Source organism: Denticeps clupeoides, chromosome 4 (genome assembly GCF_900700375.1).
Source record: "Denticeps clupeoides chromosome 4, fDenClu1.1, whole genome shotgun sequence".
NCBI classification, from domain to species: domain Eukaryota; kingdom Metazoa; phylum Chordata; class Actinopteri; order Clupeiformes; family Denticipitidae; genus Denticeps; species Denticeps clupeoides.
Window position 1 is genome coordinate 27797201 of NC_041710.1, and position 23547 is coordinate 27820747.

A 23547-nucleotide genomic window follows, 5' to 3' on the forward strand; every position below is an offset into this window, starting at 1 on the left:
TAAATTCAATGATTATTATTTATTTTGTGCTTCAGGGGACCCTTTATAGCCAATGTCCCACCCAAGCTATCCTTATACTCTATAGTTTTTGGATAGCCATTAATGTGGGATGGAAAAAACATTATTATAATAACATATTATTATGCAGAAGTAGGATCTGGTTGTATAAAGATGATTCTTTTTTTAAAGGCAGTACAATACACTGGAATTGACAAGCATTAAAGAAAGAGGAAATAGAAATATTACTGTATGTTTTCATGCACTCTTACAGGTTTAACCTAAGGCTTGCCTCAGTGTTACAGAAAAAAAAACTAAAATTATCTTAATTTGTCATACATTGCAATATGGTGAGCAGACAAATTGCAGTGTAGCCACATCATATTAAAGAAGAGATTAAGCCTTCACATTTATTTCATTTTATACATGGATGAAAACCTCAATTAAGATGAGACCTTAAGGTGCCCTTTTGCGGGACTATTAAAATAGTTTAAAATGGCACATTTATTAAACTTCAATAAAAGTTCTTTAATGATAGCATGACATGTTGAAATCTACCAGTCACTCTTGCAAAAAAGCAGCATTATTGAATTCGACAGTAAAATTCTATTTTCTCAAGGCTGTTATCAAACTATCATTCAAAGAGCAGAACTGGAAATGAACAATTCCAGACTGAAATAAACCCAAACCCCGTCAGTGAAATGAAGAGTAGGTTGTCCGTTAAAGAAGAGAAGCCGCTGTAGGTCGGTCCTAAAACCGCCCTTTTCTCATCAGTGTAAAAGTAACGGGTGGTGCAGAAAAGTCTTACGCCGTTCCTCTATGATAAATCCATTATATACAGTCTTTATTCATCATCTTCCTCCTCTTCATCCTCCTCTTCAAATTGGTCCCTGGTATCCAGGTCATCCTCATCTTCAATCTGGAAATATAATAAAAAAAATAAAATAATAATAAAAAAAAAAGCTGCAACAGCCGCATTTTTGCCAGCAGGCCAGACATGAGACATTAATTTCACCCCGAATCTCAGTCAGGCAGAGAACAAGAGAATTTAAAACACAACCGGGTCAGTCGTTTTCTTGGTGACACACTCCTGAGTGTGTAAAAAAAAGTTTAATTTCTAACGTTAACCCACGACACTGTGCTTCGTGATTCAATTTACTTATTCATCTTCTGAAACCCATGGAACATTTTCCATATGACTATATTTCTATGAAATAAAGCTCTTACCGTCTCCCCCAGGTCTTTCAGCTTCTGTTTGAGTGACAGGATCTTCTGGTCCTGGTCGGCAAGCAGCATGAGCAGTTCGTCCTGTTCTTTTTTGGTCTCCTGCACTTCATTCTGGAGCTTTGTCTTCTCTGCCTGCAGGATTGCTACTGTGCTGTTTGCTGATGCCAGCTCTGTGTCCAGGGCTGTCCGGTTTGAAGACAGGCTCGTCAGCTCATCCTGAAAACACAGAGGTGAGAGAATGAAGCCGTGCAGAAGAAAATAAAGAGACAACAGGACAACTCTTTAACATTTTCATGGACTTATTACCTTGAGTTTCTGCATCTCCTCATTCTGAGATGCCAGCAGATTTTCCAGTTCTGCTACTTTGGATGCATCTACTGCACCATCCACCGTGGCCGGGGCTGACGCCTGGGGGTAGAGGCGCAGAGTGCTAATTAGAGCGCTGACCCAGGATCAGTGGAGTTCAGGCCACAAGTTGCAAAATGTACTCATGGAGGGGCAAACAATGTTGAGCTCTAAATAAGCTATATAAAGAAATGTGAAGTCATGATGCTGGCTTACCCCGGTTTCTGCTCGCCTTAACAATTCCTTCCTCTCTGTCTGGAGCTCACTGATCTCTGCCGCCTGCCTCTGCACCTGGACCCGCAATGACTCCACTTCCTGTAACACCACCACCGACAGGAAACGAGGGGAAAAATGATGACGTTGACAGGTCCGCCAAGCACACAAATCATTGTTTAAACCACTGAGGAGCAACACTCACTCTCAAAAGCTCAGAGGTATCAGAAGCTCCAGCAACTTGTGCCGATGCTGCAGTGGCTGTTTCTGACTTCTGCAGAAAATAGAAGAAATTAAAAAAAAAAAAAAAAAAAAAAAAAGTGCTTTCTGAACACATTGCAGCATAAAGAGCATCACAAAAGAGAGAGCCGACACGGCCTCCGTTACCCCACCACGATTAAAGCTCTGCAGTAATGTGGGTCATTATGGCCAAATGTACACAAAGAAGCATGCATGCAACAGACTGACCATGCTGTTGATGAGCGCGTCCTTGTCACTCAGCTGAGTCTGCAGTAAGCTTTGTTGTCCACGCAGCTCATCCAGCTCCTCCCGCAGCTGAGTCAACTCCTCCTGCTGTAGACCATTAACCTGAGCGCCATCTAGTGCAGAGCCCTGATCACCACTCTTACCTGAGAGAGCAACAGGACCAAAAAAACAAAAAAACATTGTGACAAAAACATTGGCTTTCATTATGCATTCATTCAGACCTCAATATTCAGTTTGATCAATAATCAATCAGATATCCAATTTGCTCATGCAGAGTGACCGAAGATGGAATGTGAGGTGTTCTGATGTTTAACGCTGAAAGAGGTCACATTATTGCAAAGCTGTAAATTTGTTTCTTCTAACAGAAAACATAGTCCAGTGAAGCAGATGGCTGCCGCACACAAGTTGTTTATCGTGAAAAGCATGAGAGAGGAGCGGAGTACCCAGTTTGAGCTTGAGGATGCTGTACTGGTCTTTGTGTTGCTGGATCTGCGAGAGCTGCTGCGTGATTGTGGTCTGCATCTCTTCACTCTGTGACGTCAGACCGGCCACCTGCTCCTTTAGAGCTTTGATGTGAGTGTCCTGTGGAAAACACATAAACAGGTCATCTCAGCAGACGAATCTGGATAGAGTGCACGGTGTTCACTGTGCAGCTATATAATTAATCAGATTGTAAATTTACAAACCAAATACAAAAAAAAAAAAAAAAAAGAAACTGATCGGCCTGTGAATGAGATGTGAAGCAGCAGTATGTGAATGCAGTGGATCCACTTGTCACTGTGGACGTGACTGATTTACCTGCTCTCTGATAAGATCCTTGTACTGAGTCACAATACTGTCGTGCTGCTCCAAAGTCTTCTTCACTTCTTCCTCTTTTTTCTCCTCCTCGCTGGACTTATGTACTGCTTTTGTTATTACGCCTTAATAAGGAAAGACATTTAGACTGAACTTAAAACAGGTCTGTGGAGGAAAGAAACACTAACTAAATAAGCAAGGTAAATTTGATTTTTATATGAAATGGGTAGACCTTGTCCCTACAAATCACAACACTGATGCTGGAGAGGTACTGTAAGTTAAAATTGACTTGATACTGCACAGCAGTGTAAGAGCTAAAAAATATAAAGTTTTGAGGCAAAGGATTGCAGCCACTGACCCTCCAGCTCCTTGAATAGCTTGGTAAACTCATGGTCAAACAGCATATGCTCTGGAGTAGAAAAAGTTGGCTGTGGTTTCTGAGCTGCGCGGGAATAGAGTTCATGCTTGGTGATGAAGCCCAGCTTCTCCACAAAGTTCTCTTTGCCAATGCGCTTCTCAATCAGCTGCTTCAGCTTCTCTCTGAATGAGAGAATAGAAATGTTCACCATCAGAGTTCAGCTTCCACAGCAAGTGTCAGGTTCAGACTCTTGCGCTGAGGAAGCGGCAGCCTTACTTGGTGTAGTTCTCCAGCGAGTTGTCATTGTAGTAGATGCAGATGCCCAGCAGAAGGGCACACAGCCCCTGGACCAACCGCTCATCTTCCCCCAGGTTCTCTGAAATCTGAGCGGTCAGCTGTTACAGGATGAGGTTAAAGATTCTGAAACAGCCCACAGGGCCCAGAGCCATCGCTGAACTTTTCCAAAATTCTGCAGCCCAGTGAAAAGGGCCGATAAAGGATACAAAAGGGACGTTTTCTTGGTTGTGCAGGAAATGCGTGACCGCGATGGGACAGTTACTGATCCACGTGCAGAGCAGCATGAGGAGGCCGACCCGCGTCTGTACCTTACTGCCCTGTAAACAGATCACATACACAGCACACTCAGACGTCAGCAGTAGCTACTGCAAACTCGGCAACACTAAAGCAAATTAAGAGGTAGGCAAGCCAGTCTGAGTAGGGTAGGAAGCACATGCAGGATTCATATTCCAGTTGAATGACCTTCGCTCATTCAGGGCGTAATTCAGTCAGGTACAAGTGGGGCACAACAGGTTCTCAGCCCACTGGCAGCCTGAATCCCTGTAGGCTAGTGTGCCTACCTCTGTCTGAAATGAAAACTGACCAATTTGCCTAGAAAAGCCACAGCCCAGATGGAAAATATCCTGAGGGAAAAAAAACCCTCCTGAGGTCCTGAGAAAATGCTGAGGGAGCGGTGGTCTACCCTTATAGAAATTCTGTCCTAGAAAGCAGAATGTTCCATCATGTTTCTGGGAACATTGCTTTCAACGGACAACGGCCATTTAAAGCCTTTAACAAAACGCTAAAAGTAATTATCTACAGAAGAGGCCATAACTGGCAAATGGGTCAAATTTTAATCAAACCAGCAAACTGTTAGAACTGGCAGACCGTTTAAAAACAGAATATCTGTACATATATTCTGAAAATGAAAAAATTCAAAGCACACATTTCCAGTGGGCTCCCATTGTAAATACACAGAACAATTAGTAGGAATGTTGCTCGGAATGGTATTGACTTTATTCAAGGTTAGAACATGCATGCAACGCCCCGTCACCTGGGTTACGGTCTGGTTCAGCATTAGACTGGAGAGCTTGGCAATGAAATGAGCAAATGTTGAAACAAACTGCTCATATGAAAATGCCTTTACACCAGCACTACAACGGGTACTAAAACCAGATCCAAAAAATAAAAAATAAAAGAACATTTGTGCAGCTTAAAAACTATTTATTTATATAGTGTAGAATGCTACTTTTAACCAAACAGGTATGTCAAAGGGGATAGACTTATGAAATCCTTGCTACAATGAATAAACAGATGAATTATACCTTACAACTTCTGTAAAGGTTATAGTGGGGAATTTTTTAAATTAAGTTTCTTTTTCTACTTTTTTTTTATCGTAGGAGAACAGAGCAAATGCTACTTATTAAATGAAGAAGTGGATCATTATACATTCAATTTATTCATGGAAGAATCCATTTATGTATTTTGGATTTATGCATTTGGATAAACAAGAGTGTATAAACGTTTTATGAATGAAATGATGATCCATGTCTAAAACTTGGGTTTCTGTGACAGGCATTTTCAGTGCATTATGCTGTGTCTGAGGAAAAAATAATAATAATAATAAATGATGGGGATGCATGGACAAATTATATAATGAAAGCATGGTTAGAGCAATGTTGTTCTTCACCTTTTCAGATTTGGTCTCCAATGGTGACGTAATGCAAAACAGAAATATATTGGGAGGAGGGGGGGGGCAGAAATCACCACAAGTTAGTGATTGTTGTTGAAGTAAGAAAATGGTTGTTTCCCCTGTTCTTGCTCACGCTGCCACCAAAAGGACAGGAAGGTAATTACAGCAGGGACACAAAGATGTCCTTTGTAAGAGAATCTACAGACAGACAAACTGGAAATGACATATAGAACAAGCCCAGTAGCACACTGCAGGGGTCCAAGTTCAAAGCCAAGGCTAACGGGGGATCAGTAAGGAAGACCAACATCAGACAAACATCGGCAACGCAGAACCCCCAAAACAAGGTAGAAAGGGGCATCTAAATGTCAAGCCAAACCATCACAATGTGCTGCCCACACACATACTTACCCGCCGGCTGATCTTATCACCCTGTAAAACATGGGGGAAATGTGTATCTAACTCTCAAACCAGGAACCAGTAGGCAAAGCTCATGAACCCCCAAAACCTCAGGACCCTTCAAAATGTGCACTATTTTTTCTCTTTCTCCTTGAAAGACTTCAACAATAGTAGTTACCTGGGACAAGATGTTGGTGCACTGTTGAAGGAGGGACACAGGGGGCTTGCCCAGGCTGGTGGCCAGCTGTACCCGCAATAGCTGCTCCTTCTGCGTGAGATTGTCCTGGAGAGCGTGTCCCAGGGCCACTGCCGCACACCAGTTAGACAGAGAGTCGGCAGAGAACAGGCCGCCACACAACAGCTGACCAGCTGAAATGGAGTTGGCTAAGTGTTGGACAAAAAAAAAATGTACAAGTAAGAGGCTGAGAGCAGGGTGACATACAGCCAAAAAAAAAATAAAAAAATTGACACAAGACTGCAGGTGCTCACCATCAATTGTTGAGGGCAGCAATGTGGCCACAATCTCCCCCTGGCCCTTCTGGTTCTTATAAAGGAAGCACTGGAAGCAGTAGAGCACTGCACAGCGCAGCACAAACGGCTGCCTCTCGTTCACCATGGACATCAGTAACACCACTATGGCAGGCCTAATGGAGAAAAAAAAAAAGCTCACACCATTTAGAACAGAATGTAACACAAACATAAACTCATCATATGAAGATTTGACAACTAAAGAGGCGACTGTATGAACTGAAATGGTTCGCCAAATGTCCAGTCCTAAAAGCAATAATATAATTTCTAAAAATGAGGCAGATGCTGGCCAGTCCTAACCTTGGAGGATTAGAGGGTGCGTTTACGGAGGCAAAGTAGTCCTGATTGACTTGGGAGCCACGGATGACTTCTGATACAGTGTTAATGGTCTGCAGGAAAAAGGAAGGGTTTGAATCAACAAATAAATAAAAAAAATCAATACACTCTTAAACTATTTAAACAGACGTTAAATAAGAAAACGCGAGAAGGACCTGACCTCAGTGAGGATGTCTGCAGGGACACCTGTGGCCATGAGAATGGTGCAGAGTTGCTGCAGGAGGCCACACTGGAACATGGCCTTCTGACAGCTGGCTGTTGCCCCTGGAGAGTTCACCGGTGACACCATCACCCTGACCAGCTGCAGAGAACAAAGAGCCAGCCACACGTGGATCAGGGTAGCAATGAGAGGAAAATGAAACACTTTTTCTGCATCGGTCAATATGAAAACCCAACTTATAATCTGAATCTGCACAACCCAGATAACAGTCAGCAGGTTCTTTCAGTTGGCTTTCTGCTGGCAGAGCATGTTTTGGTATTTAAACCAGGCAAGATAGTACTGGTTATTTTGCTTGTCATCAGTATGATCTATTCATAAACAGACAAACTGCCTACAGGCAAAACCCAATGAGCTTAATAAGTCTCACAATATGCTAAAGTAACAACAAAGCTGTAGAGGACAGCATGTAAGACCTCACCGAGAGCGAGGGAAAAAGAGAGAGACAGAGAGAAAATGCTGGCTGCACGTCTACAATAAAATCCTGTCCTGACCTGACCTGCTGTGAATGCATCCACTCAATCACCTGCAGCATGTAATGGAGGTTCGTGACTTTCTGTGCCGACCAGCCAGAATTGTCGTCTCCAACCTCAAACCACGGCTTCATCCTCTGGATGTAGGAGCCTTCTTTAAAGAAGTTCTGGTTGGAGCTGTTGTTCTTGAGCAGGTTAAGTAACAGCAAGAGGCAGTCCTCCACCACAATGCCTGCAAAAATCAATTGTAAAGTTAATAAGTAATTATAATTCCTAATTGTCAATACATAAATCACAATAAAACTATGTACCTCCATCACTGGAGCCTTCCTCTGTGATTATGTCCAGAAGTCGCTCAAAAGCATTTTCGAATGCTACAATCTTCTGAATGGCAGCATTGCCTTTAGTGAGCTGCAGTAAAAGCAGCAAACCCTAAACAAAAAAAACGGATAAATCCACTTTAATTAAACAATCAAATGCATTAGGCAAGTACAGTGTACTGTAATAACAAACCAATTTTCATACATTATGTTCTATATAGTAACAGGCACTATCAAGGCTCATGCTCATACTGACGAGTACAACCTACATCATTACGGATCACTTCTCTGGAGTCAGCAAGCAAATCCATCAGTCTGGAGACACCTGCAGGGGATGAAATTTCCATTATTCAAAACACAAGTCCGCAACTTACACTGGTAAGGAGAAGAAAGAAAACCTACTTACCCATGGGGCTTACCAAGATGATACCCTGCAGCTGGGCACACTGGTTCTTCAGAAGGGCTGTAAGGAGTTTAACGCCTGGCAATCGCACGTGGAAATCAAATTCCTAACAAACAAATAATGCACAGACATTCCGTACTATGCATAACCCAGCATTATCATAGGACCTCTGTGACCCTCACCTCCAGGATGGTCAGCAGCAGAGTGATGTTCTCCTGATCCTGGATGAACCTGTCAGTAAACTGAGCACCCAGGTCATCCACTTGCTTCTGCTGAGTCTCCTCTGAAAGAAAAAAAATAATTTACTGCTTCCTTAATAAGACACCTCTCTCACAATGACAGGTAGAAAGGCAGAACTGTAGTGTAGTAGTGAGGGAAGGCAGGCAACTGCGGTCAGGATTCGGTCCTGAAAACCAAGTAAATGCCTCAGCCATGGTGAGAGCTTGGATCAACACACGGAAGCACACAAAAAGCGCCCACAGATTTTAGATTTGTGAAAATCCCTTACAGTGGACATTTTTCCCCATGATGCACTGGGTTGAGGAGGAAAGGTTTGAGAATTAGAAAGGCCAAAATAACTAAAGTAACTAAAAAGGGTATGGAGTCTGAAATTCTGTTATATGGTTTAATTAAATATACTTTTATCCCCCACACCTCCTGTTTTTACAAATCCTCCCGATTCTTAATATTTCAATGCTTTGTACAGTTCTACATTAGCCAGTGGGTTCAGTCACCACAACATACAAAGCACAAGAGACCTTGGAAACCTGTTTAAGGTTTCCTAAGTCACTAGGAGTAAGAAAACGTGTCATGCACACAAAAAGATTACCTTCAGATTCATCTGCATGGTTAACCATGGAAGAGAAGAGAAGGAGGATCAGGAAAAAAAATGCATTCCATACAAACATAATAATTAATAACAACACAAAAGGCAGGAAGGGCTTGGCACAGACATGCAATTCAAATTGCACAATTGTAATTATGAAATAACTGAAGATATATGCTAACAAAAACAAGAATCAATTTCTAAAAATCACCCACACCATCATCATAAACCAAAAACCAAATCTCAGCATGCTCAGCAACAATGAAGGACCACCCGAATAAATACCTTGCTCCTCCTCTTCGTCATTGCAGATAATATTGTATAGTGTGTCTAGGGCGTAGCCCAGAATCTCAGAGTCAGATCTGCAGAGGTGGGAAGCGCAGGAGCGACATTAGTAGCATGACCAGCACATGCTGTGGCACCCATTACTAACCAACAACAGAGGATGTGTGTAAACTGTAATATGCAGTCTCCGCAGGAGATAATTATGCATGTGACATACCGGTCAGTCTGCAGGATACGAATCAAGTGATCCATTGCCTGGGTGCCAACCTCCAAACGGTATTTCTGTAACCAAAAAACAGCACTGAGAGCATTCAAACACACTCAAAACATTTTAATTTATAATAATGTTTTTAGCAGAAATTGTAAAACATGGTAATGCCATTTACAGTTACTACACACATTTCAACTAAATTACATGTATTTTCTTGTCATCATATGTTTCAATTAGTGTACACATTTTGCACAATTAGTCCATTTTAGATCAATGAGTGCAATCCAGATCTACTTCACCCTAACAGGATGTGGCTTAGAAACATCTAAACACACATAGGCACACACTGGTGGATCCATCTTTGCGAGACACACAACCTAAACTGACACCAAACAAGAGGAAACACTGTGTGTGTGTGTGTGAGATTTGTTTGGGCCAAGAAGCACCAAGAACAATGTCTACTGGTGCGAAGACACTGCAGCTTCTTGTGCGATCATCAGTCTGATGACCATGTGAACAATCCCCATGATAAGACTGTCAATATAATCCTGACCCCAGTGCAACTAGTACAATAGTGTAAAGGGCGAGCCAGCTCCCCTTAAACCTCACATTCATGACAGATCAGCTCATTACTCGTGGCTGAGGAGACCGCAAGTGAAGAATGTAATGCCTGTGCCCAGCCCATGGATCCCAGCATGCTCAGCGGAACAGGCAGAACCCTGAGGAGAGCGGCACCCACACAGTCCTGGGCCTAAACCCAGTGCAATCCTGCATTTATTTCTGTAAATGCAGGTGTTGCATACAAGATGCAGCCAAATAAAATACTATTCTAGCAACTGCGCGTGTATATGTGTGTGACATTCCAATGTCACAAGGTAAATAAAAAAAATAATAATTTTCCACAATTGGTTTCTTCAAAATTCTTCCCATTTCACCCACCTTGGACAGAGATTTGAGGGCGCGGACAGCGTCCCTGCGGTCGTCCAGCAGAGTGGAGGAAGCTACTCGGTCACAGAGTTTCTGTATCTGCAACGTTCAACCACAAACAGTGTTCAGGAACAACAATGCAGGGCAGCAGAGAAAAAGCAAGGTATTTGCACCAAAGACAACATAGCAATCATATTGCTTCTATGACATATCCAAGAATAACATTTAAGACGTTAAGCAATTGGTTAAAAAAAAAAGTGATGAATTGATATGGAACTATTTTCAATTTGAAAAACACACATTCGTCATGCCAGCAACAGCCGGGACTCTGAGGAATGCGAACATCGTGTTGCTTTGTCCCCTTGCCTTTTTTTGACAAAGGATCCCTGCAAAATTCCCACTGCCTGGATCAATGACAGATTGACAGGTCACCTATTAGCCTGCAGTGCTAATTAGCCTGCTAGCCCTGGGGTGACAGAACGATACTGCGGCAGCTGGCTGGCAAGCGGACGCCAAAAATGCGTGTTGAGAATGTGCACCACCGCGAAGGGGAAGCAGCAGCGAGAAAAAAAAAACCACTTTCCGCCTCATTCCATCAGCGCTCCGCCGTGAAGCTGCCCGAAGAGAATGGCGGGCACGTCGAGGCTTCTCGGGGGCAGTTCGGAAATAAAGAACCCCGACTACGCCCCCCCGTCTCCCTGTGTGAACCTGTGCGGCCCGAGGAAGTGTCGAGGTGCAAAAAATACCGTCTCCGCTCCAGACGGCTGCGGCCCGGCTGGCTGTCCTCCCATGACGCCTCGGAAGAAATTCATCCTCTTTGACGCACTTGTAGTCAAGAGTAGGGAATTGTTCTTTCCACCCAGTACGCGCAGCGCTCTGCCTGCCTGGTTTTGAAGGGCTTGGCTGCGTAAAAGCGCTCGCCAGTGGCGTTTACTCACTGTACACGAACTCCCTGCTGCACACCGCGACCGGAACTCGACAAGCCCCGTGCTGAGGTGCGCATGCGCGCAGACGTGGCGCTACGTGGCCAATCAGAGGTCAGGTGTGAAAGATTTTAAAGGGAAACGGTCCATCTATCTATCTCTCGGTCTATCGCTCTGTCTATCCATCCATTTATATATCTACATATCTATCTGTCTATCCATCGATCTATCTATCTATATATATCTTTACTTTACTTTACTTTACTTTACTTTATTTAGCAGACGCTTTTATCCAAAGCGACTTACAAGAGGAAGACACCAGCAATTCTCGTTCGATTTCTATAGAATATTGAGTTTACAAACTAAGAGCCCTGATAAGGCTCAACTTGTCAGTGAAGAGCATGGTCAGAGATTGTTAGGTGCTAGACGAAGAAAAAATATTTATATGTATTTATACATTTTTGTATTGTTTGTGCAATGTGTATGCATGTGCGTGTGTAAGTGTTAGATTTGTCTGTAATATTTTTTGAACAAGAGGGTTTTCACCTGCTTCTTAAAAGTGGTGATAGTCTCAGCTAGTCGTGTGGAGGAGGGCAGGTTGTTCCACCAGCCAGGGACAACGGAGAACAGAGAAGATTGGAAGCGGAGACCCCGTGAAGAAGGAATTTTTAGTCTCCTTTCGTTTGCTGATCTGAGAGAGCGTGCAGGAGTGTAGCTAGGTAGTATTATTGATATAGGAGGGCGCAGTTCCATTTACAGCCCTGTAGGTGAGGATCAAGGATTTGAACTCAATGCGAGCAGCTACCGGGAGCCAGTGGAGGGAGGTGAGAAGAGGTGTAACATGGGAGTATTTTGGCTGATTGAAAATGAGACGGGCTGCCATATTTTGGATCATCTGGAGTGGTTTTATGGTAACTGCAGAGGCTCCAGCCAGGAGAGAGATACAATAGTCGAGTTTGGAGATGACCATTGACTGGACGAGGAGCTGCGTAGCCTGTTGTGAGAGAAAAGGCCGAATCTTGCGAATGTTGTAGAGAGTGAACCTGCAGGATCTGGAGATCGCAGCAACATGATGGTTCAAACTCAGTTTGTCCAAGGCTTTTTGCAGATGCCGTGGGTGTTAACAGTAGCGATCCAATTTGAATTGAAAGGTTTTGCTGAGGGGAATTGTTGCCCGGAAAGATCAGAATCTCGGTTTTGGATAGGTTGAGTTGGAGGTGTCGCTCAGACATCCATGCCGATATGTCTGAGAGGCAGGCCGAAATTTTTGTTGCTATAGTAGCATGTTCTGGTGGGAATGACAGATAGAGCTGGGTGTCATCAGCATAAGAGTGATAGGAGAAGCCATGTGATTGGATGATGTGACCTAGTGAGCGAGTGTATATTGAGAATAGAAGGGGGCCAAGGACAGAGCCTTGTGGAACCCCTGTGGTTACCCTAGAGAGGACAGATGTCTCACCTCCCCATGATACCTTGAAGGACCTGTCGTGAAGATAAGAGGTGAACCAATCTAGTACGGTTCCTGTAACTCCTAAATCAGAGAGTGTGGTGAGAAGAATTTCGTGGTTAACTGTGTCGAAGGCAGCAGATAGATCAAGTAGGATAAGGACAGATGATCTGCGGGCAGCTCTTGCAGCACGAAGGTCGTCCATCATTGCCAAGGGAGGTTTCAGTTGAATGCCCTTTCCTGAAACCAGACTGAAAAGGGTCGAGAAGATCATTCTCGTGGAGAAATGAGGAAAGTTGCGCCAGGACTGCTCTTTCAAGAATTTTTGAAAGAAAAGGAAGGTTGGAGACTGGGCGGTAGCTATCCAGTAGAGACGGGTTTAATGTGGGTTTTTTGAGCAGGGGAGCAATGACAGCCTGTTTGAAAGCAGTGGGGAATGTTCCTGTTGTGAGTGAGGAGTTTAAGACGTGTGTCAGAGCAGATAATATGGTGGGCTGTATGGACTGAAGGAGGTGTGAGGGGATTGGATCCAGGGAGCAGGTGGTGGGGTGACTAGACTGGAGAAATTTAGACACGTCTGATTCAGAGAGGGGAGTAAAGGAAGACATTCCTTGTTTCAGAGGTAACAGCAGGACGGGGTCTGGGGTTAGGCGGTGAGAATTGTTTGCTAATGTCAGCCACCTTCTCTGTGAAGAAGGTGGCGAAGTCTTCAGATGAGAGAATATATATATACACAGAGAGTACACACACACACACACACATTTATATGTATACACCTTAATAAAATGGGAATGGTTGATGACATTGAACACATTTTAAGTGGTCAGAAACTTGTAAATAACTCATGAAAGAATAAAGTTACGTTAAAACCAAGCACACCATTGTTTTTATTGTGAAATTACCAATAAATGTGATGTTACATGACCCTCTTCCTATTGAAAAAACAAAAGTTGGATCCAACGGAAAAAAGCAATTGTCTAGCCCCTTTGTTTGGTCTTATAAAGCTATCATATAAAGCTAGAGGGAACTAAAATGTTAAATAAAGTTCTGCTTATTTCATTATTTGAATGAAATGTGCGTGTCAGGACAATATAGCTGAGCACCACCGTACGTGTGATCTATTTTAGAGCAATTGGCTATTTCCTTTGCACTTCCTGTACAATTCTGTAGACCTGAAAGTTTAAAATTCTCCACAGATTTCACTGACTAGTGAGAGGTTGAAGTTGTTACTGCTACATTCCAAAATCAAAATATGTACTGTATGCACAACTCGCTTGGTGGCTGTAACCTTTGTGAACCTTTCTTTGAGTCCAAGAAAACACGCACACACGCACACACACACACACACACACACACACACACACACACACACATTTGTCGTTTTCTATTCTTAGCAGCCCACTGTGAGCTGTTTAGTATGCAGACCACATCATGTCTAATCTTTTGGGACATGAAGCCCCCTCCCCCACTGAAATATCAACCACCTTTTTACTCCAGAGGAATAGCTCTTCCCTACGGCCTCACCAAAAAAAAAAAATGTATATGTGTATATCTATATACACACACATACACACATATAGAATTTCTTTCCTTTTCAGAAAATCCTAGTTAATTCAGTCATCCACTTTATCTTACTTTTTATTAATTTGCCGACAAATGTTTTGGTATTTGTTTTGTAGCTTTATCCCAGCATAAAATGTGTTGACACAATCATAAATCATCCTGACTCAGGTAAGATCATGCATATGCAGACATTTGGGTGTGATAATTACATAGAGGCAAGATGAGACGAGCAGTGAACACTTAAATCTTAGTTTTTTGCTTTGTAACACATTCTGCCATAAAACTCCACAATGTTCACAGCTCTGCTTCTCTCTCTGCTATTCTGCACATCTTTGCATTCTGCAGGTAAGTCCATCATTTACAGCCAAGTGTTTTATGAATACTAAATTGTAATCAATTGTTGTTCTTGCTATGTTTTATTTGTTTTAAAAGTTTGTCAAATCTATCTGAACAGTTTTCTGGTATTATGGTTACATAATACACAACTGCTATTAGGACATTGAAGTGACTGTCATCGAGAAACACTGCAGCACAGCACACGGTGACATATGAAATGTCATCTGCTTTTAACCATCACCCTTAGTGATTAGCGGTCGTGACAGGCGCCCAGGGAGCAGTCTGTAGGGACGGTGCTTTGCTCAGTGGCACCTTGGCAACCTCCTCATTATGGGGCCAGGTTCGAATCCTGGTGTAAAATGCATTTCATGTATAATAAATAGAATCAGTGTAAAGTATTATTTTTGTTTTTGCTACTAGTACTACATGGTGCATTGTATAATTTTAGACCACAAAGTTGTCATATTGATAGAACATTATCACAACTCTTTTTCCAGAAAACAAACATGCTGTCTCTGGGGATGGTGCTAGTCTCATCGTCGCCGAGTATCACATGACTGAGAATTATGCATCAGGAGATGGTCAAATTAATGGTCTGATGTTATGGATAACATGTTATAGTTTGTACGTTTCTTCATAAATGCTTGACAGCCATTCCAATAAGATGTGTATTTTCAGAGATTTCTATACCGGAAGAGGGCACCCCTGAGACTGAACGTAGACAGATGAATGGAGGCGTGCAAGATTCAGGCTGTGAAGTCATTGCTCTCACAACCCCGGCAACTCCAACAAGAATACCTGAGAAGACCACGCTCACACCTCCTAGTACCTCCACACTGCCAAAATCTCACCCTGTTCCAGGCACGTATGTTGTACCGCTTGTACCCATCTACCCCTGGGGTTCATCCAGAACTCCCCATTATTACATCATCAGAGGAAATCAATACGCAACAAACGGACGTTTGGGAGCACCTGGCCATCAGCTTTATTGGTTCGTTCCACTCGAAGGTCTCAGGCGTCACCATGTCTCTCAAGTATTTCGAAACATGAACTCTGAAGAGTCAGTATCTGATGACTGATTAAAGACGGATTGTAATCAAGAACCCAGTATAATTCATACAAGTCTAACTTTTGTTACCATGGCAACTTGTTCGGAATCATCCATCTGCTGTCTTCCTCTTCTATTAAAATTGATTTCCAGGAAACACGTTTCTTTGTCTAATTCCTGCTTAAATAAAGGATTTTAGTTTCCTGTTGCCACCTAATCCCAGCCACTGGAAAAACAGTACATTTAAAGTAATTTATGGAAACCTTACTACTAGGCTGCCAAAATCCTCTTGCTTCCTGCTTGCAATGGCAAATTATTATGTGGTGAACCTTTCGTCTCTGAAAATTAGAACCGCAAGACCTGTCAGTACAAACGTACAAATGCTTCATTCCTCAGAAGGGCACAGAATAAATCCGACATAGAATGACAGAGGGCACAGCTGTCTTAAGACAAGACACCGGCACAGCAGATATCAGTAGTTTATTGTATGTTAAGTCCAACACATTCAAAAGAGAAAACGTAAAAAAAAAAAAAAAAAAAATAATGCTCCACCCGCGATACATTTTTTCTTCTTCTTCTACTCACAATAAAGGAAAAAAAAAAAAAGAGAGAACAGTAAAGTAAGATGGCAACCCACTGCTTACTGCACCTGCTAATGCCAAGAGGGCAACCCTATTCAACTGAACACAGATGACTGGAATGATGATACACAAAAGATCTCTCTACTGCACCTCTACTTTGCTTTGAAGAGGGGTGTTATGAAGTTGGGTTGTTAAGGGTCACTTCATAAAACGGGAGGAATTAAATAAACTTTTGAGTGCATTACATTAACAATCACCAATGACAGCACTCTTCACCGTTTTTCGTTCAGAACTTCATAGTAATAAGTGCCCTTGTAAGTCCTAATAAGATGAAAAACTTTTAAACGGTGACAAGAGAACGGAGCCTAACATACTACAAATGATATCATGTCTGTGAACCAGTCAAAAAAGGCCCAATCCAAAAACAAAGGCAGGGCTCACAACCCACTTCTCCGTCAAACCCTGGTCAATTCCACACTGTGTGAAACACTGTTTAGTAAGTAAGTGGACATGATGGTCAGTGTGAATCAGAATAACAGCTCCAAGAATGGAAAACAGACCGCACTGGGAAAAGGCCACATAGGAACATCACACTCTTCACAGGGGACAAAACAGAGAAAAAAGGTTTATACTGACAAACACTTCTACAGCATAGACAACGCCAACTGTTCCTCCTTAAGGTATAAAAATAAAATAATTACAGAAAGAGAGTGGGAGAAAAATAGGTCAAAATGACGTTACCATGACAAAGATTGTCCCAGAAATGTTGGAAATAGTGCAAGGCCACCTGACTAGCTGGGAAGACCTCAATGTACATTTTAAATTTAAGAAGGCGCTACATCACATCGGCAGACCACTTCGTAAAACAAAAGTCCAGTTTAGTAAAAGTAGAACATTCCTTGCCTAATTCTTCTGCATCTCGAGTCCTTCCTGTTTTGTACTTGCAGAGGCTGGTGTAGAATTCCATCATGGCCTTGCTTGAACAAATGAGGGGGGGGAAAATGGTCCGACGCTAACCGAAGATACTCTTCTAAGCAGGTGCCAAACTGAGGAAAAGCGCAATGATCTGTGTGTCCTGGGATTATCTGCATGTGCCACTGTCTGGACTGAGAGGGCTTATGGTTCAAAAGTGGTCAAAGGCAGGAGTCAAGTAGACACAGCCGTCGTCTGAATATTCCCTTGGTGTTTTTTATAAAAAAAAAAAAAAAAAAAAGGGGCCCCTTCAATTTTTTTGTTCTTCTTCTCAACACTGTCTGATAGGAGTCCAGAGTTCAAAACCACAGCTTATAGTCCATTTAATAAGGGCCAAAAAGAGTTTCGGATTTTTTTTTTTTTTTTTAATTGAACATCTTTGTTAAAACTGCTGAGCTGCCACCACATTACCTGTAAAAATCCGAACAAAACATAGGCATCTCATCTTGCCCGGTCACCAAAAAGAATAAGAACAAGGATATACAAAAAGTCACAGTCAAAGGAAAAGAACGCGTACCAGCAATTTCACCTTGCCGAATACTGAACTATTTATCTTTAAGTAGCCGTGGTAGAGTCGTCGCTCTTTCTGGTGGGAGCAAAATTCAGCAGCTCACTAGTAAGACTGGAGGAATGAAAGAGAAGGCACCATCATGCTTTTTATGAAGTCAAGTAGAAATAAAAAGGAAACCCACCAGAAACAGAACCATACAGTAAACTAGGATTTTTGCTGTACATTTATTATGGTTTGCTGAACAGGAGTCCTGTTCGATCCTCTTCGACTCGTAATAACGTTGGCTGGGTGAGAGTTTGGGAACACCAAAAGTTTTTACATAGATTTATAAACCAAAAGAAGAGACCAGGCCCCGTACTCTTACAGTCACTTTTCTGTCCTTCAGCTTGGGTGGTAGTGTCCTTGTTCCCCCATGCTTCTGTTGGCTTTTTTTTTTTTTTTTCTCCCCCGTGAGTCCAAGACTTTGAATTGACCGGTTTCCTTCGCATTACTTGAAGCTCATATAAGGGTCAGAGATGCAAGAAGAACATTGGTCACGTCGAAACAAGCTTAAGAGAAAGCCTGTCCAGTTAGCTTAGCTTAAAAGACAATGGGCAAAGGATCCCTCAAGCTGCATCTCAAAGATGTCGATGTAAGATGACAAGTACCCATTAGTGCATATTGATGAGTGCATTTTATGATTTAGCAGGTTTCATTCATGTGAACATAAAGGGAAAAATAAATAAAAAAACAAAAAAAGTTGAGAAGGGAAAATAATATGTGAGTCTTACAATTGCACCCAACATTTTCCAAAAAAGTAATGGGAGAAACTATCATAAAAAAAAATGTGCAATGGAGGCATATCTTAAAGTATCACCTCACTAAACTCGAGTCGTGTAATCTCTTAGTCAAATGGCGGGCTATCGTATCAAAGGTCAAGTCTATCAGTCTCAGCTAACATTGCAGACCAATTTTTTTTTTTTCTTTCTCCAAAACGTCTTGAGATACTGGAAAAGAACGTACTGCTCAAAGCTAGTTAAATTATTCTGCTTGCTTGTCCGTCTGTCACAAAGAAATGGCTGAGAGGCTGTGTCACATTCCAAAGCAAAAACCAAAAAAGGAAAAAGAAACAATAAAAAAAAGAAAGTATACACGTTTATACACGTAGATTTTTTTCTGTTAAGATGAACATGGTACTACTTCCGAAACTGCAAGGGGCAGCACATTCAGCGCCGCTGGGTGGTGAAGCGGCCCTCGCCCTGAGCCGCGCCTCTTCCGGAACCCATGCCAGGTTTGGGTACCATGCCACCTCTGGGTGGAGGGCCCCTGCCATCACGGTCGCGCATCATGCTGGTTCCCACAACGCCACGTGGTCCTCCGGGGCCTCGGTCATTGCGCCTCATGTCCCTGCGGTCATCGGCGCCTCCTCCACCGCTGCCGCCGCCTCTGGTCTCCCGCTCGCGCACTGCCCTCGTTTTCTTCTCCTCCACGTTCAGCCGAACTTCCCCCCGGAACATGATGGGCTGCACAGGACGGAGCACAAACAAAAACTTCAGCCATTTACTGCACCAAACGGTTGTGGTTAAAACCGCATTCATTCACGCTATCGCTTGCCACACCAAGGCTGGTAAACAAAAAGGTAAAAAAGTAAAGTCTCACCTTTGCACCAAGAATTCTCTGGACTGGTTCAGAGTCATCAAAGACCACAAAACCAAAATTGGGTAACTTCCCCCCAACGCCTTTGGTGTTGATGCGCAGCTCAACAACGTTGCCAAATGCTGACACACACACACACACACACACACACACAAAAGAACAAACCTTAAGTGCAATTTCCTTTCTACAGTGAACTAAAAAGGAAGAGTTTTCATGTTCAACTTACTCATGAAGAACTCCTTCAGCTCACTCTCATCAATGTCATGAGGAAGGTTCCCCACAAACAGCTGGTGGCTGTCTGGATACCGGACCATCCTCCGGCCTTCCATGTCACTCTGCTCCATCTCCCCCCTCCCTAATCAGATAAAATAAAGATTTAAAAAAAAAAAAAAAAAAACAACACTTCCACAGAAGCCCACAGAATCAAAACCGCATTCAACATGTTGCAATGTACTCACCTTTATTAACAAAAGTGAAATGGGGTTTGCCAGTTTGTGATTCTGAGGTTGTCACGCCATCTAAAGACGTAAACAGTATTTAATGAAAGCAAAAGAATTTTTACGCTGCTCATTTGATCATTGAATAAAGTTTAGAGAGAACTTGCCAGGTCTGGGCCCTCTGGGTGTAAAGGCAGGTCTGTCACGGGTGCGCTGGTCCCGTGGACGTATAGGGGCGGCCTGAGCCTCGGTCTTGGTCTCCACTCTGGGCTGAATAACAACAACATCAGACCAATTAAGAACCATCTTGGGATCTCATAAACCCTCCAGCATACATCAACCTTCACACATGCCTTACCTGTGAGCTAGGTGCTTTAAGTACATGGGGAGTCATGCCAGATGGAACTGTGCCACTAGGGGGCAGGTTTTTACTGGTCACTGATGCCCAAGAGAAGGTCTGAAGATGACAAAACGTGTCCCCCCCCCATAAAATGTATTTGTAACAAACTGCGAGTTCTAAAACCGTACACCCACGTGAACATCCGTCACAGAATTACATTGACTCACCTTGGGAGCTTCCTGGGTGTTGGGTGGCGATTCCACAGGGACAGGTGACAGTGCCTTCTCCTCTAGCTCCTCCAAAACCTTCTCCTCCGCCTCAGGCTTTATGTCCTCAGGCTTCTGTTCAGATTCAGGCTCTGGTTCAGGCTCTGCAACTGTCTCCTCCAGAGGTTCCTCAACCCCATTGCTACAAATAACAGTACACGTCACCATTACTACCAATTAATTGGGTTTGCAGCTACACAAGACAGATGACTAGTCTTTTCTGGGGTCTGACCTCACAGGGTGAGGCTCATAGTAGTTGGAGCTGCTGGGACTGTCCTGAAGAGGTTCAGGGGAAGGCTGCCTCTCCTCAGTCTCCTCCTCTACCTCCTCTTCAGATTCTGAACAACGGTGCATTAGAACAGCACTGGGCTTGGTGTCAAGTTCAGTAATAATGACCATTATGTCGATGAGCCTTACCTTCATCCAGTTCAGCCTCTGAATCTCCAAAGACCTCATCCTCATACCGAAAAATGTCATTGTGAACATAGAACTTGTTCGCCACAGATCCCTAGAAGACAGGCGAGGGAGGGGAACTACGTTACAAAATGAATGACATTCAACAATCATCTCTAAATCCATTTCTGGATGGGAAAAAGGTGACACTATGCTGTTTACTACAAACAATACAGCCTTACAGCTAAAGTATCCCACTCACAGAGGAATGCTAACATATATACAGTAAAACAGGGCATCCTCTACTTCAGGGGTCCTAGAGGACACCTGTCATGCATTCGATCTTTCTAAGCTCACACCCCATTCAACTCAAGAAGTGGTGATAACGAGAAGAGAGGTTGAATCCAAAGTAAACAACCAGGACCAGGGCTTGTGACCCCTGCTCTACTGTACAAAGTGAATGAGCGGAGCAGACAAACTGGCTGGCAGACATGCATTCCTAACTTCGGAATCTCCTTTGACAGGTTCAGTCTGCGCTATTTTACATTATGCCCTGCCCAGGTAAATAAACTTCCCTAAAAAAAAGTCACTTGGCTTCACTTGCCAGGTCTACGTACCTCTGGAGCAAGCACAAAGGTCTGCATGAACTTCCGCATGGGCTGTCCATTGTTTGAGAGCTCGCCCATCACCTGGACAACCACGCCATCGCTCAGGGTGGCATGGGCATCCACGTGCCTGATCTTTGTGTGGCACTCACTGAACTGCAGGGACATGACTTTCTTGTGGATATCCTGCAAAACCAGAACATTTCAGGAACACGTAGACTGTTGGTCACGTGGCAAAGCTTAGGTATCGATACCAATAACTTTGTTTCACATTTTTGCTTTTATATCGGTTTAATACTGTATCTGAAGTCTCTTTCCAAAATTCAGCCGTGGAGCAGAATTACACTCACTTTCAGCCAGTCACACAATGAGATGTGCCATTTCTGTGTTTGTAGATTTAAATGATAACGCACAACGTGTGGTGCAGATAGGAAGTCGTGTCTGCGTTTTTCCCCTTGTGACGGGACAAATTCCAGATCAGACCGTCTGAGCTGCCGCTCTCTGAACGGCCATTTCTAGCCACTGCAGGACCACAGACAGGCCAGGGGAACTCGTATCAACATTAAATAATCTCACAACGTGAACATTTTCATGATGGGGGACCTTCAACCATGAACTGCCAAGCGCCTTGCATCTCTGGTGCGTGCAGAGCGGCACGGATCCCGCGCAACACGTACCGCCTGCCCATAAACGGCCTCGGCCAGCTTCCCGCTGGAGTCCACGCCGCCGTGCACGTACGAGGAGTTCCGTCCGTAGAACCTGCAGACAGAGCACAGCCCCCGGTTACTCTCGCTGCCGGGGGGACGCCGCGCCCCTGCAACGACACACGTACCTGTGGAGGAAATCCGGCGCCTTGTTCAGGAGTGTGTAATACTGCCTCACGAACTCCCGCCCTACAAGCAGGGGACTTGGCTTCTCCATCACCATTTCTTTGGTAAACGATCTGAAGTGCTGCAACGAACAGGAGAGAGAGAGAGAGAGAGGCTTTATTTGGGTGCTCGGATGCTTCTCCCCGAAAATGGCCCCGAAGCCGCAGCGTTTCCGCAGTGACGGTTTCACTTTCTCGAGAAACGAGCAGAACAGGTCGGAGGCAGCCGCGAGGCTGTGGTGGTGGTGATGATGATGATGGGGAGATAATTTACCGCCTCACGCCAGGCCCGGCTGAGGGACTGACCCCCGCAGAAAGGCCCGGAACACCGCGCGTTGCTCGCGTCGCGTTAATTCGTGGGACATCTTACGCTCGTGGCGTCGTTTTAAATCGGCCGGCCGCACCGCGACTTTAACCGGCCAACTTCGTTCGTGGCGGGTGGAGCGTTTTATCTGACCGAACACGGCGTCCCAGTCGGATGAACCCGCAGGGATGTACCGCGGTGTGGCTGGGCCGCAGGGCGCCCGCTGGAAATGCCTCGGGGTCTAAGGCCGCTCAGAGACGCACCGGAACACGGCCACGTTCGTCCGAATTTCACCGGGACGTCGAGAAACGTCGGAACAATGTGCGCCGCCGCCGGGCTAAATGCTAACAGCTAAAGGAACAGCGCGTGCCCGTCGGAGCATTTTCGCTCAATAAGGGTGCAACGTAAGAAATACAAATCGACCAAAACAGCCGCGAATGTTTAAATAAGTCGACACTATCCTCTCAAATCATGCAGCACTGACGCCAGAAGCAGCTCGATGTGCGACAAAGAAAATGACCCAACCTGAAGTAAAAACCCGAAGGTTGTTTTTTTTTTTTTGTACATGGAATTTATGAAAAACCCACTCGTGTATTAATCGTTCGTGTCATAATTTAAGCGGTGCCTTTATTAATAAACAATCCAGTGCACAATATGCATTTTAAGGACGAAATGATAATACATAGTTGCTAATGTATGAACGAGTACCGCGTCTTTATGCGGGGGGAGGAAATATAAAATAGTAATATTAATAATTTAACGTGGCTTGCTTACAACTGCACGCAAGGCGCACTTACCTTGTTATGGATCTGTCTAACTAAGCACGGTGACAAACTAATCTGGGTAAAACAGAAGCGTCGCCGTTCTGTTGCGCGCACCGTGTTGCGGGGCTGCTTTAATGGTAGCTGCCTGTTTCTTTACTGATTCTCTGACTTCTTGATCTCTGCTGTACCAGAGATTGCGATTTAAAGTGGTATCTTCAATTTTATTGTCTGGCCCCTGCAGT

The 23547-nt window shown here is 43.8% G+C and overlaps 2 protein-coding genes and 1 long non-coding RNA gene across 8 annotated transcripts; 1 reads left to right on the plus strand and 2 right to left on the minus strand.

The window, feature by feature from the left end:
- uso1 (USO1 vesicle transport factor) lies at window positions 1–11297 on the minus strand. Of its 6 annotated transcripts, XM_028978282.1 has the most exons (27): window positions 11059–11297; window positions 10325–10411; window positions 9392–9456; window positions 9175–9251; window positions 8893–8904; window positions 8246–8346; window positions 8067–8169; window positions 7930–7985; window positions 7652–7772; window positions 7394–7572; window positions 6811–6951; window positions 6615–6703; window positions 6276–6430; window positions 5965–6170; window positions 5799–5819; window positions 5388–5402; window positions 3925–4035; window positions 3698–3816; window positions 3422–3603; window positions 3067–3188; window positions 2712–2850; window positions 2251–2411; window positions 1988–2056; window positions 1786–1884; window positions 1531–1632; window positions 1225–1440; window positions 1–916 (listed from the first exon to the last, which is right to left on the minus strand). In XM_028978282.1, the coding sequence occupies exons 1-27, from the start codon at window positions 11122–11124 to the stop codon at window positions 842–844; spliced, it is 2889 nt and encodes a 962-aa protein (XP_028834115.1). In that variant the 5' UTR covers window positions 11125–11297; the 3' UTR covers window positions 1–841. The 6 variants fall into 6 exon arrangements, with proteins under 6 accessions (XP_028834115.1, XP_028834116.1, XP_028834118.1 ...); XM_028978283.1 differs by lacking the exon at window positions 8893–8904; XM_028978285.1 differs by lacking the exon at window positions 5799–5819.
- Window positions 11298–14464: 3167 nt separating this feature from the next.
- On the plus strand, window positions 14465–15776 carry LOC114789196 (uncharacterized). The gene is made up of 3 exons (XR_003749628.1): window positions 14465–14590; window positions 15079–15174; window positions 15260–15776. It is a non-coding gene; the product is annotated as an uncharacterized LOC114789196 (long non-coding RNA).
- Window positions 15777–18119: 2343 nt separating this feature from the next.
- g3bp2a (G3BP stress granule assembly factor 2a) lies at window positions 18120–23533 on the minus strand. Its single transcript, XM_028977308.1, has 13 exons — window positions 23339–23533; window positions 22202–22320; window positions 22047–22128; window positions 21382–21555; window positions 20789–20879; window positions 20604–20709; window positions 20333–20513; window positions 20124–20222; window positions 19933–20035; window positions 19787–19846; window positions 19555–19683; window positions 19332–19450; window positions 18120–19195 (listed from the first exon to the last, which is right to left on the minus strand). The coding sequence occupies exons 2-13, from the start codon at window positions 22294–22296 to the stop codon at window positions 18899–18901; spliced, it is 1536 nt and encodes a 511-aa protein (XP_028833141.1). The 5' UTR covers window positions 22297–22320; window positions 23339–23533; the 3' UTR covers window positions 18120–18898.
- Between the last annotated feature and the right edge of the window lie 14 nt (window positions 23534–23547).